General features: G+C 44.1%; 2 protein-coding genes across 8 annotated transcripts in view; one reads left to right on the plus strand and one right to left on the minus strand.

The window, feature by feature from the left end:
* LMBRD2 (LMBR1 domain containing 2) overlaps positions 1-2837 on the minus strand; it is a 41244-nt gene extending 38407 nt beyond the window's left edge. For all 7 annotated transcript variants that reach the window (XM_033110368.1, XM_033110366.1, XM_033110370.1 and 4 more), the window contains exon 1: positions 2613-2837. The gene's annotated coding sequence lies outside the window, so the exon portion shown is untranslated. The remainder of the gene's footprint in view (positions 1-2612) is intronic.
* A 135-nt stretch (positions 2838-2972) lies between these two features.
* SKP2 (S-phase kinase associated protein 2) overlaps positions 2973-15617 on the plus strand; it is a 31250-nt gene continuing 18605 nt past the window's right edge. The window contains exons 1-3 of the mRNA XM_033111287.1: positions 2973-3166; positions 3536-3807; positions 14782-14893. Of these exons, the coding sequence (XP_032967178.1) occupies positions 3123-3166; positions 3536-3807; positions 14782-14893 (428 nt within the window). The 5' untranslated portion in view covers positions 2973-3122. The remainder of the gene's footprint in view (positions 3167-3535; positions 3808-14781; positions 14894-15617) is intronic.

Here is a 15617-nt window from a genome sequence, read left to right on the forward strand (position 1 = left end):
CAACTGTTTAAATCGTTTATCTTGTTCAGGTTTCATAGTGAACAAATTACAAACATTCTCCTATTAATTATTCCCTTAGATATATCAAGGTAGAATGCTAAGAAAGTCATGTTTAATACAGAAATTAACCAAGCCTTTTTATCTTGCAGGTCAGGCTGCCATGACTTAAGGATAATGTATGCCTCTAATCTATGCGGGAAAAGTAGGAAAGAAAACATAGATAAAATGAGAATTGGGAAAGAACCCTTCTTGGTCTTTTGTTCCCCTAAGCTAAATAACATTAAAAAAAAATAACTAAAGGAATCTTTTTTAAGATTTACCTCATGCTATTATGGAGCTAAGAAAAAAAGCACACCACCCTTTTATTTAAATAGAATCTCTTTTGTCATATTTGATTTTCAAAAATACTAATATATTACTGAATATAGATACAGCTTAGAATCAAATGTAATTTCCACTGCTTTTTGGCCTCTCCTGTGCCGACAATATTGACCACCTTGTAACTATGCACTTTGGATGATAAACACTTTCCCAATTTGCAAAGTCACTTCGTATTCTATCCTAAACTTAAAAAGAGTACCTGAAATTACTCACTTTAATGTTATTTGCAGACATTAAAAAATTAGTTCATCTGCCCTAAATACTGATCTAGTAATTCTACTTCTAGAAATTTGGTATACCTCTTTTACTAAAATGGGACATGGGTGTGCTGAGTAAGACTCAATGAATACAATTAATCAGGAAAATAATCCGTATCAGTTGCAATCACAATGTAGTTTTTGAAAACACCAGACATCAATCTCTACATAGCTAGTAATCTTATGTCTTCAATGGATACAATTCCTTAAACAAAATTACATGTACCAATTTAAACTTTTATTTACTATATTAAGAGAACAGCCATGATTAGAAGGAATGCAGAAAAAAGTATTCCCATTTTGGCAAGCTAAAATTTTTCTGTGACCAGGGCAAACTATTAGGGAAATGGCTATTCTAGAATTTGAAGACTGAATTTCAAAGTTGACAGGCTCTCTCTCTGAAGTCCTATACAGGACCTCATGTCCACCAATTCAGATATTTCAAATATTCTGAGAATTAAAAATGTTCCCTAGCTCTCAGGCAACTAATAGTTAAATCGTAGCACAAGAATATTTCTCATCTTTAAATTTAGAATCACCCTATTAGACTTTCCCACTTATCAGCTCTATTTAAAGTGGTCTTTTCATGTCAAATTTTTGTTTATTCTTATTATGGCATTTTAAATAGTTTTGTCTTACTTATTCTTTCTCCTCCATTAGTTTATAAGCTCCATCTTGTTCAATTTCCTGAAGGAGACTATTTTTTTTTTGTTAACAATAATTTCTCTAATGACTTGCAATTTTAAGTGAAAGGATGTAGATTTCAAACTAAGTCAACCGCTTTTTCCTTAGCCAAAGTAACAAAGACAAGTTTACGGAAAAAAATCAGAATATTGTATTTAAAAATATTTTCCATATAACACTAGTTTAATGAATTCTGAACATTCATTCTAGTTAGTCTTAACCTAGTTTCAATCCAGATGAATTTGTGAACAGATCCCTTTTCACAACAATTCCACCTCCTTTCAAGAACAAACTAAAGGTTCATGAATACCTTTCTGTCAAGAGTCGGTATTTACTTTTCAAGCTAAGAACCGAGCCCCGAACAAGCACATACGCGGGCAAAGGAGGTTTAATTCTAGTACAAAGTATATCAGTTAAAGAAGTAAGAAGGTGTGTCATACAGCATAGTGATGTAATGTTTGTGGTGACGCTGGCCTGCTTACTGGTGAACTTTTTAAATCTTTTCCATTTTTATTAGGGTTGGAATTTATTCCCCTTCTCTCTTCCACTGTTTACCCGGGGTCACGGTCATAGTATCGCTCGCACAATGGATTTCGCACGGTCATCCTACCTGGAATATGGCACACCCTCTACTCTAACCGCCTCCCTTCCAAACTCTCCTCCGGGGAGACAGACTAAAGGCAGCTCCCTTTCGGACCGCGGCGCAACCGGACGCAGGCGGTAGAGCGAAAGCCACAGAATGGCTTTGCTGGTGGCCCTAACATTGCACTGTAAAGCCCTTTGCAAACACACAGGTACCTTATCCGTGCCGGTGCTAGCATTTAGGAGACTTGTCAAGGCTGCAAGGGGATGTGCAGCTTTCCCACGGTACACAGGCATCACTGTGCTCTCCTGCTCCCCTAGAATTAAACAACCTCCTCTCGTTCGCACTGCGCTTTCATTTACAAAACGCTTGCACACGCGTTATCTAATTTGACCCTCACTCCAAGCCTGTGAAACGAGCGTTGTGGTCGTCGTGCCTATTTTACAGATGAGGAAAGGATCCAGTCCACAGACCCAGTCCTATTAAGGGCCGCAGCTTCCGGGCAGAGGCGAGCAGGTGCGACGCTCGCGGCTCGCAGCCTCTCACCTGGCCGGCGGGCTGGGCCACCGCCTCCACTCCGCTGCCGAGGACGTGGGCCCCGCCGCCGCGGCCGCGGCCGCTCGGGGTTTTCGTAGTCCTGTCTCCGCCTACGCCCGGCCCCAGATCCCAGACCCCAAAGTGCTTCACGCTCTCCCCTTGAGGCTCACCGTCCGATCTCCCCAGACAGCGTCTGGAATGACCAGGAAACTCCGCGTCCGCCACAGCCTCCAGGATCTGGGACCCACGCTCCGAGGCGATGGTAGTGGCGGTCACCAGAAGGCCTGCGGGTTCCCGGGAAAGGAATACCCGGTCCCGGTCAAACGGATGACAAGTCCCAGTCAGCCGAAGCGCCGCCCGCTTCCGCTTCCCCGCCTATACCTTGGGCTGTTCAACCCCGCAACCGCGGGGGATTGTGGGTATCTCGAAGGCTGGCAGAGCTGCAAGGGAAGGAAGTAATGTTGAGCCAGCCGGACTACGCGGCACGGCAGAGACTACAATTCCCAGCAGGCAGCGGGGCCGCAGAAGGCAGCCGCGGAGATCAAGTAGACAAGCCCTGCGCGCGCGGCGGGGATAGAACGTTGCTAGAGTTGGCGGGTCTCGCTGCTGGGGGCCGGAGCCACAAGCCTTGGACCGCCGCGCGCCAAAGCGGGAATCCGGGAGGCTGGCAACTGCAATTAATGCATGCATTTAAAACTCCCGAACCTGTGGACGCCATGCACAGGTAACTCGATTACAAAAAGCAGCAGGGCATGAATGGACTGTCTTAATTCATTTAGGCCATGGATACTGTATTGGGCTTTCCTGCTACCGTTTTGAATTGCTGTATGATTTCCCTCCTTCGCTTGTCTGTTTCCTCCACTTTAAGAAATTCCTGAGGCCTTCTGCATGATCGTAAATCAAAAGGCCTTTTCGATTTGTTCGGTTATTTTATCTTTCATTCTTGGGAACTTGCCTGCGGCACGTAAAGAATGCAATTCTGTTAGTTGCTGTGAAAGTTTTCTGCATTGCATAACTTGCAGTTTCCTTTAGGCCTACCAGTTATTATGGGTGTGTTTCTGAAAGGAGCAGGGGCTATTGTGCATTTCTACAGGAAACACCTCCAGGAGATTCCTGACCAGAGTAGCAACGTTACCACCAGCTTCACGTGGGGATGGGATTCTAGCAAGACTTCTGAACTGCTGTCAGGCATGGGGGTCTCCACCCTGGAGAAGGAGGAGGTGGACAGTGAGAACATCCCCCAGGAACTTCTTTCAAACCTGAGTCACCCGCAGAGCCCCCCACGTAAACGGCTGAAGAGCAAAGGGAATGACAAGGACTTTGTGATTGTCCGCAGACCCAAGCTAAATCGAGAGAACTTTCCAGGTAAGGGTAAAACTGTCAGTCACAGAAGGGGTTAGTTGAACTATTTTGCTGGTAAGCCTTGGTTCAGGGGTCTTTAGGCTGGGGCCCTTTAAAAAATGCCTAATTCTGAAAGAAATGGAACAATTCATTGTCGCTGAAGTCTGTAGGAATCTTAGGTATGTACTATCATCTACTGCACAATCGATTTTTAACCTATGTGAAATTTTAACCCATGAGAAGACAGTCTGCCTTTTTCCTTAGAAAGGAATCTGCCGGCTCAAAAGCCAGCTAAAAGCCAGATAAATGGGAACACAAGCAATGATCTTGTAGGACTCTGTTTTTATTCTGCTGTTCTATAGTCCTGGTTGAGCTTTTTGCCATCACGATCTGTCAAAAGACTGCTAAAGTGAATGTTAAACTAAATGGAATTTTAAGACTTAACCCCCCCCAAGTCCACTCCCAAATGGGATTCTTCTGGTATGCTCTGTCTCCATTCTGTAATGGAGACAGAGCATTATTTGTTCAGTGACCCAACCCAGAAACCTGAGGGTCAGTCATATTCCCGCCATCCCCCAACATCCAACCAATGATTGAATTTTTTCCCTCTTGTCTCCTAAATATTTCCTAAGCTCTCATCATCACTGCCCTGAATATTTGAATCAACTCATTATTCCAGCCTTGTCCTTCCTAGATCCATCCCCCAGAGCTGGAGTGGACTGACTGAAATGTAGAACTCACCATATCATTCCCCTCTTAATTATCATCAAAGCATAGGGTAAACACAGTGCTTTGCATTGATCTCAGGTTATCAGTTTTTCTTGCCGGTAAGCCATTTAAGACATTCATTCAGCAAGTATTTGCTGAGTACATACTATGTGCTTGGCATTGTTCAAGGTGCTAAGGAAAGAGCAATGAGCAAAGCATAAAGATTCCTACCCTTATGGAGCTTCTGTTCTAGAGAGGACATAATAAACTTGCTAAATATGGTATGTGGTATGTTAGAACGTGATGAGTGCTAGTTATGGTGAAAAACAAAAACTGAACAAGCCAAGAGGGATTGGAAATCCTGGGGTGGGAAGATGGATTGCAATTTTAAACAGGGTATTGAAGGAAAGCCTCGCTTGGACAGTGAGCTTTAGGCAAAGGCATAAGGAAGGCGAGGGAATGTGCCATGCAAGTATCTTGGAGAACAGAGCCCTAAGCCTAAGGACAGCCAGTGCAAAGACCCTGGGGCAGAAGCATGTCATGTTTCTTCAGGAACAACAAGGAAGCCATTCTTCAAAAGTGAGCAAGGGGGAGAGTAGTGGGAGATCAGGCTAGAGGTGATACTGGGCAAAGTTGTGATGTGACCTTTTAAAAGATGCACTGATGTGTGGAGACTAAACTGTATGAGGTCAAGGGTAAAAGCATAGAGACTTGTAAAGAGGGGGGTGGCCAGATTCTGGATAGATTCTTACATTAATAGAGTTCTGGATAGATTCTGAAATTGGAGCTGATAGAGTTGCATGACTGTTGAAATTGTTGAAGAGCAATCAGAGTGTAAACTGGAATTGGGTGGGTGATGGTAGAGAAGAAGAAACAGATTAGAGAAATAAAAAGGAAGTCTTGCAGAGCCAAGGTAAATAAGTATATTCCTAAATTCTCCCATCTAGCTTTCTTTGCAGAAGGGATGCTTGGTTGCTTGCTTTGCTTTAAAAAAAAAAAAATCTTTTTTTTTTTTTTTCATTTTTCAATACTTTCTTTAGGAAAGAGAATCTTCAAGCTATGATCTTGGAATCTATATCAGGAGTGGGATTAAATAGAAAGGCAGTAAAAAATTGTGGTGAAGTCAGACAAATCTGAGTTTGAATCCTTATTCTGTTTATCAGCCTTTGAAAGTTATTTGAGCTCCCTGTGCCTTAGTTTCTTTGAGAAATGGACAAATAATACTCACGTCATAGGTTGCTGTGAAGATTAAATGAAAGAATGCATGTAAAGCTCTTACCATGCTTCCTGTATATAACAGTCAGTAAGTAAATCCATTTAATTTGGTCAACAAAATGTATGACATCCATTTTGGAGGTTACTTCACTTGTTCTTTGGTCATTAATATTGTTAACCTGACCCTATTAGTGTAGTTTTTTTTTTTTCCTTCAAAATTTAATGTCTCTGTTTTATTTAGTGTCTGGAATGCAGCACTAGCAATTTGATGTTTAACCAACCAAATGTAATAAAAAGACACTTCCTGCTAAACGAGCAGATGTTAATTTGTCCAATGCCGAAAGCTTTTAACGAGGAGTGTGATTTCTGTATGGCCTTCCGCATTCACATACACAGTTGTAAATAAAAAAAGACTTTTTTTTTTTTAAGTAAGGCACTGTGGAAATAAGACAAGATTAACGGATGGTTGCTGTCTTCTAGGCAATTACAAGTCAAGTTGAGGAGGAAAGAGAAACTCACAGCAAAAGATGGCAGCTAGCAGCCAATGTGTGGTTCAGGCAGCGAGTGCCATAGGAGGACAGAGGGAGAGAACCGCCTGTGCCAAAGTGACCCTAAGCTTCCCAGGTGCAGAGGGTTTCCTAGGGGAATCCCCACTGGATGTGGACAGTCTTCCTCCTTCCACTCAACAAAAGCAGAGGCTCTGAGAAAAGGGAGAAGGATCTGGAAGTGGTCCAATCAGAGACTAGATTGTTAGAATTGACTTCAAATATATGGAGGGTGCCAAAAAATGTATACACATTTTAAGAAAGGAAACAACTGTATTAAAATTGTAATACTCAATATATACCAATAACAAAATATGAATACAAGTCATATGTATACCATTTTTTGTCACCGGTGGTATATATGTAAAGTGAGAAAGAAAAACTTGTGAGATTTGTTTTTATCATTATTACCTAAGAGAGAGAGAGAGGCAGGGAGGGAAACTACCGTGTTTCCCCGAAAATAAGACCTAGCCGGACCACCGGCTCTAATGCATCTTTTGGAGCAAACATTAATATGCTTGTTCAAGGTAAAATAAGTAAAATAAGTAGTAAAATCTTATAGTAAAATAAGATCGGGTCTTATATAATATAATATAGTATAAGACCAGGTCTTATATTAATGTTTGCTCCAAAAGACGCATTAGAGCTGGTGGTCCGGCTAGGTCTTATTTTCGGGGAAACAGGGTAGTATACATTGTACGTGTGTGGAATTACACGCAATGAGACTGGTTAGTTGGTGTGGGTGAGGGGCACAGAGATGGATTCAGGATGCAGGAGGAAGACAGCTGGTACAGAGGATTCCCAGTGGGCCTTTAGGAGCCCACTCCAGTGTACTGGATCGTCATTCCAGGGAGTTTTGTGTGCAGTTGTCAGGACAGGTGGCTAACAGCTCTGCCAGGATTAGGGTAGAACAGGCCACACCTGCTATACATAGAGATCTGATGACAGTGGCCCTGGGCCGTGAGTTTTTCTTGGTTCTTCACTCAGCAGTCTCTCCCTGCAGGCTCCAAGCCAGGCTCACATCTGGCCAGTAAATCCTTTTTATCTGTTTATTTTGGAAGATAAAAACTATGTGGCCAACTGTACCAGGACAGGTCTGATTGGCCCCTGGGGTGTGTGGAGTTGGGAAGAAATGGCCAGTAGCAAGGTCATCAATGGGCAGTAAGAGGACCTGCATTTATTCATGGTCATGAAATGCCTGTCCTGGTCCCCTGTCTTCCCCACGTCCCCCTCCAAACAGGATGGCCATGAAAACACTGGTGAACTAATTTGTGGATCAGCTCTTCCATGGCTATTAAACTGCTTCAAATTCCAGACCCTACGCTGGTTCTCAGACTGGAGACTCCAGAGTTTAGAGTATGCTGATACCCCCAAGGGAACTTGTTCAAAGTGCAAAATTCCTGAGATTCTGATCACGAAGTTCCTGCCTTGAGCCTGGGAATCAGCTTTAACACCCGCAGGCAAACATTGCCTCCACTTTTTTTTTGTTTTAACCAATAAGTTATATATTTTGCATTGCATTCCTGGTGTGTATCTGAAACAGAAATATCACTAAACTATGTTTCCCCTTAGTAAGATATTTCCTATTCTGTTCCATTCCATTCTTTCAAAAACATTGCTGATCAAACTAAATTCATGTCCTGACTCACCCATGAATCTCAGCCTGCAGCTCCCAAAACTCAGCTCTGTTAGAACCTTTATGGGACCCTCCCAGGAATCATTGTTTGCTCTGTAGCTTCCTTTCATTTATTCATTAAGCAAAGATTTATTGAGCATCATTCTAGAGATTAGGAAGACAGCAGGGAACATAACAGGCAAAAGACCCTGCTGTCATAGAGTCTATACACTGTACCTTCTTCTCCAAATCCCAATTTTCATGGTTTCTCCATTACTCTTCCCACAGCCGTGCATAAGCCAGACTCTCACAGAAATCTAGGGTTCTGAGGCTGAGGGGCTTCATTGAGGAGCTCTGTTTTTTGTTTTACTATGTTTTTCTTTTTTCAGTTTTGCCCACCTACCCAAAAAACAAACAAAACAAAAAAATGAAAAAAACCCATATACGAAGAGCTAGCATAGTCTAGTGCTTTCTCTTTATGATTTGTGGGAGGAGGGAGGAAAACGCATCTCAGATGGCAGAATCTGTTAGGTAGTAGTAGCTTCCCAGAAAGGAAGTGTAAGAGTTGCTACTACTCAAAAACAAGCTAGCAAAAGCAAACCTGAGGAGTAAATATGGAGTAAATATGTCCAATGAGAGGAGTTACCGATCGTGCAAAGATGTAATGCACAGAAAACTCTTCAATAAGAGGCTCTTTCCAGAGGAGTGTAAGAGGTGTGAGCAGTGAGGAGGTGACCGGAGTGGACAGCTGGGTTTGTACCTGAGGGATACGTGGAAATGGTGACGGCCTAGGGTCATGACAGCAGGTTTGTGAATCCAGCCAGCTTTCTCCCGTTCATGGCTCAGAAGTATGTTTCACTGCTGCCATGTAGTTGGAGCCTGGAGGCCTTGGGCTGGATAATTATTTCCCTTACTGTGCGGGGCTGGTGTGCAGCCTTGGAGGGTTTAGAAGAGGCGAGCGGTGGAAAGACCTGTTCTGGACTTTCTCTTCCGCTCTGGGCAAACAGACCAGGCGGCAGTGTAGTCAGGAATCCAGGAAACAGATGGTTGATGTTTTGAGAATTCAATGTGGCAAGTAAAATTAAATTAAGCATATCACAAGCCTGGATACCATCCGCCAGAGCAGCTATAGGAAGACAGACTTGTATCCCATCTGCTTGGACAGCAGCCAGTTTCAGGCTGTGGCACCCCGACCCAGAGGCCCGAGAAGCACTGCCGCCCTGTGGTTAACTGAGTGGAACCCTGGGTACTTGGCTGCTTCCTGAGGCTGTGCATTTGCTTGGCCATCGCTCCTTCCGTCTGGTAGCCGACACACTGATAGCTCTCAGCACCTTTTGTTTTGCACCCTCTCCCCTTCACCCCTCCCTCCCAGCTCTGATTGATTTTTTTTTTTTTTTCCATAGCAAGTCAGGTTTAATTCTCTCCTTTCCTAAACTTATAGAATATCAAGTACCCAGAACAGGGCGAGCACAGAATTTTAGAGCACCAAGGGTAGAAAGAGGGCACATCCCAGAATAGAAAGAGTCAGACCCTGGGTCTCAGTTCCCACTCTGCTACCAGCTGGTTGTGACTTTGTGCCTTTTCTCATAGTTGCATCTTTTCCTGAAGCTCCTTCCCCCACCTCAAAGATTACTCGTATTCTGACGGAGGACATTCCCTTTGTGCCCTGCGTTTTTGTCTTCAGCCTTACCCCTTCATCCCCCCAAATGCCAACAGTGCCGTGCCATTCCTGTGTAAGTACCATATCCCCACCTGCCGTGCCCCCTGCCACCGGGCCAGCCTTCAACCACCCACCTCTGAAGGCTTTCTGCCTTTACTTTGGGGCGTGGGGTTTGGAACAGACAGAGCAGACCCACGTTTGCCTCCTCGTGGCTGCCACTTAGTAGATAATATGACCTCGGTGAGATTCTTCAGTCCTGCTGAGACAAGTTTCCTCATCTATAAAATGGGACAATATGTCTTAGTGCAGTGTTGCGGCAAAGATTAGCGTCAGCGTGCTTTAATAAATGCCTGAGACTTTTAGGGCTTTCAGTGAATGGCAGTTTTAAATGTTGGGTCATGTATTTGTTTATTATTAGTTCATCGCCCAGTGAGGCCACTGAGGTATGGCTAACACCCAGCTCCCAGCACTAGTGCATTAATTAGGCACCCAGGCATGTTTGTTGAAGTGGAGCCATAGGCAGGCCTTGTCATTTCACAAATAGGGAAACTGGTCCTAGAAAGCCAAGAGTATTGCCTTTATATAAAATCAAGCCAGCATTCTTCTCTCAGCTGTCAGTCATTCCTTTGTGAAATATCAGTTGAGCACTCTCTAATATTCATTGCCAGGCTCTATCCTAGGCACTGGTTATGTAGTGGTTAATTGGTTAACAGAGGTTAACCAGTCACATAAATACAGATTGAGCACATTCACAGTTTGTATGAGGGGAGAGTAAAACATACAGTGGACTTAGCAAAGAATTTTTCAAATGCCTGTTACATGCCAGGCATTGTGCTAGGTGCTGGGTGTGCAAATCTGGGCATGGGGGCTATGGTGGTGACCTGGGAGTGCTCCTCTGAGGAAGTGACAGGTAAGCTGAGATTTGAAGAACGAGTAGGGGTTGGGCAGGTAAAGATGGAAGTTGCAGTGCAAAGCCCTCCTAATTCTATGCTTACGTTTCGTGCGTGGCTTCATTCCCTGGCTTTGCTGTCTTCTGCCAACCTCGGCATTCATTGCTATGCCGAATTTTCCTCCTCGCATCTTAATTACCTCTTATTGTTCTTCTAATTGTTCCTGACTTCTTATGTCTTCACAATAAAATAGGAAGCACCGAGTTCATTAATTCTATTTCTCCTGTCCTGCACTTCAGAGCAAGCCTCCCTAATTTCCCACTCCCACCCCATTGTTAGTGGGCTGTTCAGTGCCTTCTCCATAGCTCCTTGCAACTCACCGTTCCCTTAGATGCCGAAGGCCTTCTCCTGCATGCAGATGTGACACTGCTTCAGGGCTTTCTCTGGGCAGGCATGCTGGGGAGTTAACGTTCCTGCCTCCCTCCCAGAAGCCCCTAACCAGTGACCGACAACAGTTGCTGGCTTAATACCCCAGCACCCATGCCCTCAGCTGGGACGGCTCTGGGCTGGTCTCCTGCGGTCCTCGCAGATTTGAATCCCAGTTGCCCATAGTGATAACCTGCTTATTAACAGGGGAATCGGTTTCTTTCCCTTCCATATCTCTCTCCATTCTTTCCAGGGCTTATTGAGATCCCTTCCCAAATAAACTACTTGAATTCAGATCTCAGGATCTGCTTCTGGGGTTCCTAGGCATAGAGAGAGGGCGATTTGGGGGTCTTGGTAAATCACAGCACGGCCCCCTTGTCCAAACCCCACTGAGACCGTGGGTGTTTTCACATACGTGAAAATTCCAAGCAGCATTGAAAAGAAGAGGTCACAAGGAAAAAATGCGCCCATTTCATGGGGAAAGGAAAGGAATAGAGGCAAGAAAGAGAAAGTGTGAACGTGCTGCGTAATCTTTTCTCATACATTAATCTCCACAGTGAACAACTCTGCAAGGTAATCTTCCTCTCCTCATTCCTACAGATGAAGAAACTGAGCCCAGAGGGATTAAGTAACCTGCCTGAGGTTCACAGATTTGGGGGTAGTGTAACCGAATTCCAGTCAAAGCTTCTTCCTCAATCCAGGAGTCCTCACACTTGTTGGGAGGCTGAGCACCTGCTGCCAGGATGGTCTTTGCAGATCATAGTAAATCTCGACATAAGATTCAAAATAACTAAGTATGTAAGTTTTTGCTAAATCAAATGCTAGAACCTGATCTACAGATGCAAGAGGCAGCAGAGGTCAGGGAGTTAAGACTTAATGGAAGAAAAACTTGAGAAAAGCCTGTCCATCAACTTTTTTCCAATTTGGAGACCAGAGCAGGAGTCTTGTTTGAGAACCTCCGTCCTCTGTCCATGCTGACCTTGGAGGAGCTTTGTGGTGGTGACGGAGGGTTGTTGCCACACTGAACAGCCTCAGGGTCATCTCCAGCTGCCTCCTCGGGTCACGGTCCAAGGTCAGCATAGATGATCTGCCTTCCTCCCTCTACCCCTAGGTTTCAGAGCCTCCGTCAGTCCTTTAATTTTGTCCTCTAAAGAGAGAGGGTCAGGCAGTAGTTGAGGAACTGCACATCTCACTCATTCTTTGATAGCAGCCACTTCTAGGAAGCCTTCCCTGGCCACCACTCCATCCCCATACGCTGCACAGCAAAGCACAGCACTCTGAAACCCACTGCATCCCATTATGATACTTCATGGAGATTTCCTGTTTGTCTATGTTCAAACTCTGAACAGGCCATGCCCTGTTCATCTTTGTATCCCTGGAACAGACCCGAACATACATTACATGTTCAATAAATGTGTGAATGGATGAATGTTTCAGGCGTTGTATTAGTTCCTGGAATTACAAAGATTGTAAAACAAAAATCAAAAAAAAGAATTCTTGTGGTCTAGTGGGCACCTAGACAGATAAGTAAGTAAATAATAATTTGTGGAAAAAGTGACCTGTTTTTGGTGATATCATGGAAGGCCTTCCATAGGAACTGGGGCTTTCATAGCAACTTGATTTTAAATGAATAGCAGTCCGGGGCGGCCACAGCCCATACAGAGGCACTGAGATGTAACACAGAAGGACTCGTTCCAAGAATTATAAGTAGCTCTAAAATAGCTGGAACATATTTCTAGATGATGAACCTGGAAAAATAAGTTGGGCCCTGACATGAAAGATTTGAACTTTGTGCTAAACAGTATAGACTTTACATTAAATATTTGGGGGAGGGGGCACTATTGAAGGCTTCTAATTGAGGACAGGCATGATTGATTAAGACAGATTGCCCGGGAATACCACCCGGAGGCGGCAGCTGCATGTGTATCACCTTCCCTGATACTCTTCATCGTGTTATCCCAGAGCCTGGTACAGTGTACATGTTCAGTCAATACTGTCACCTTTTAAATGGGGATTGCGGGGGTATATGAGGGTTCTCCAGAACAAGTAGAAGACACATGGAGATTTATTACAAGGAATTGGCTCGTGCCGTTATGAGTTACGGAGGCTGGAAAGACCCAAAGGCCTGAGCCCCACGAGAGCCCAAGGTGTAAGTTTCAGTCCCAGGTTGCAGGCAGGAGACCCATATCCTAACTCAAAGAAGGGAGAGAGCCAGTTTTCCCTTAACCAGCATTTTCTCATCAGACCCCGGATTGGATGAGACCCACCCACGTTAGGGAAGGCAGTCTGCTTTTCTCTGGTTTGCTGATTCAGATGTTAATCTCATCCGGAAACACCCTCGCAAACACACCCAGATAGTGTTTAACCAGCTTTCTGGGTGTCCCTTGACCTAGTCTAATTGACATATAAAATTAACCATGACAGAGAGGAGAGGACAGCACTAGAAGTGGTGTAGATCGATTGAAAGAACGTAGAGAGAGACAGGGACAGCAAATTATTGAACTAATCTAAACACTCAGTGTTTCTTTGGGGCATACTTGTTTCCTTGGCCATTCTCGTATTATTCTGATCTCGTGCATTAGTCCATACATTCACAGGTAAACGTTTAATACTTGGTGGATAGCTGTTTAGAGATTGCTTTTATAAGACTAAGAAAACTAGCCTTCCGGTATTTGCTTTTTTCTCTCTCTAGTTTATTCTGAGAACAGTGGCTAGAGTAATCCTTTTCAAATTTACTTGAGATCCTGTCATTCCTATGCACAGAACCCTCTCTAGTGGTTCCTCAGCACATTAGAATCAAAGCCGAAGATCTCATCATGAGGAAGAAAGCCCTGCATGACTTCATATTTTTACCCCCGCAGCTCTTTTTCTGCACTGGACTCCTTGCTTTTCCTCAAAACAAACATACTGTTCCCTGTACCAGGAACATACCCCAGATACTCATAGGGCTGGCTCCCTCTCTGTGTGCTGGCCTCTGCTCAGTGATTGCCATCTCTTTCGTAAGGCCTTTCCTGACCACTTGTTCAGACTTTGAACACCCACCTCATACTCCCCTCCTTTACTCTGCTTAATTGTTCGGTGTGGCACTAATCAATTTTAATCTACCATGTAATTTACTAATTTTTTTTTTTTACGGGTGATTGTCTCTTTCTTCCAACTGGAATGTAAGCTCCATGAGTATTTTGTCTCCCCAACACCTAAAACAACCCCGGGCACCATAATAAGTGTTCAGTACATCTTTGTTGATTAAAAGATGAGAGCACCTGTCTGACATTACACTTTTAGGTAAACTGACTTCTGAGTGCTTTCTGTAAACCTGAAAGAAAAGGGAGGAAGGTTCATTTGACTTTTAAATAAGGACACTGCTTGATAAATACTCCGCTGAATCCAGTTCAGAGAGCAAGGAGGCATTCCTTGGGGACAAAAAGCATCATGCTGTCTTAGACTTTTTTTTTTTAATTAAAGTTTATTGGGGTGACAACTGTTAGTAAAGTTACATAGATTTCAGGTGTACAATTCTGTATTACATCATCTATAAATCCCATTGTGTGTTCACCACCCAGAGTCAGTTCTCCTTCCATCACCATAAATTTTGTCTTAGACATTGTTGTCTGGCATCTGAGAATGGGTGGGGACTTGCTCTGAACAATCCTTAATATAGTCCTTGCTGAAGATTGCCCAGCAGGCACTGATGGAAGAATGTTAGGAAAAGTATTCTTGGTGTTCCCTTTTCTCCTTTGCTAAGAAAGTGTGGTGCTTACTTCAAGGTACCTAGACAGTGGGTGAGTATAAAAACAATTGTGAGGATGAGTAATTCGATTAGCGTGAAATTCCCATTCCAAGCTAAATGTTGTGTATTCTTTAGGTGCCTAAAAAGTGTTAACAGACTAGACAGAGTGAAAGCATGGTGGTGGGAAACTTGTTTGTTTTCTGTCAAAGGTGTTTCGTGGGACTCCCTTCCAGATGAGCTGCTCTTAAGCATCTTTTCCTGCCTGTGCCTCCCTGAACTGCTCAAAGTGTCCAGCATCTGTAAGAGGTGGTATCACCTGGCGTAAGTATTTCTCACCCCTTTTGGTATATTTGCAGGGGGGAGCAAAGGAGAGGACAGTTATCTGTTCATTCATTTGGGTCTGGTGAAACTATAAACCAAGAAAAATATAGTAGCACAAAACAAAGTAAGTGTCTTCCAATTTTTATTAATAATTAGTGTCTTATTTCTGAGTGGAAGGGAGGAATCTCCTGGAGGTGAAAATTTACCCTTTTCTGAAAACCTCTTTTCCTTGCCTTTGGTGTAGCGTGTGTTTACTGGGCACCGACTCTGTACTGAGAGTGAAGAGGTTCGGGGTGCGTGCGGCCCAGTGGTTCCTCACACTGGGTGGGCTGGGTGGTGAGTCCAGTGGGAGAGGACACAGGGCTGTGGCTTAAGAGTGAGTGGGAACCCAGACCCTGCCACTGAGGCTCTTTGTGACCTGAGTAAGGTACTTGACACTCCCGAGCCTCATTCCCCCACAGATAAAAGGGGGCTAATGGTACCTTCAGGACAGGACAGTTCCGAGGATGAAATACAAAGATGCCGCTGGCGCAGTGCCCAGCTCATGCATATGTTCAGCACATGGCAGCCACAGTTTTTGGTGTTTTGTTGGATTTTTGGGCAACACCTTTCAGATGTGGAGAGTGAGCTGCACATGGGAAGTCTTGGGGAGCTGGGAAGGCGGTAATAGGCCAGATGCAGGGAAAGAGGCTTTGTGTTTCAGTTTGAACGTTTTTTCACTTTC

Source organism: Rhinolophus ferrumequinum, chromosome 7 (genome assembly GCF_004115265.2).
Source record: "Rhinolophus ferrumequinum isolate MPI-CBG mRhiFer1 chromosome 7, mRhiFer1_v1.p, whole genome shotgun sequence".
In the NCBI taxonomy this organism is placed as follows: Eukaryota; Metazoa; Chordata; class Mammalia; order Chiroptera; family Rhinolophidae; genus Rhinolophus; species Rhinolophus ferrumequinum.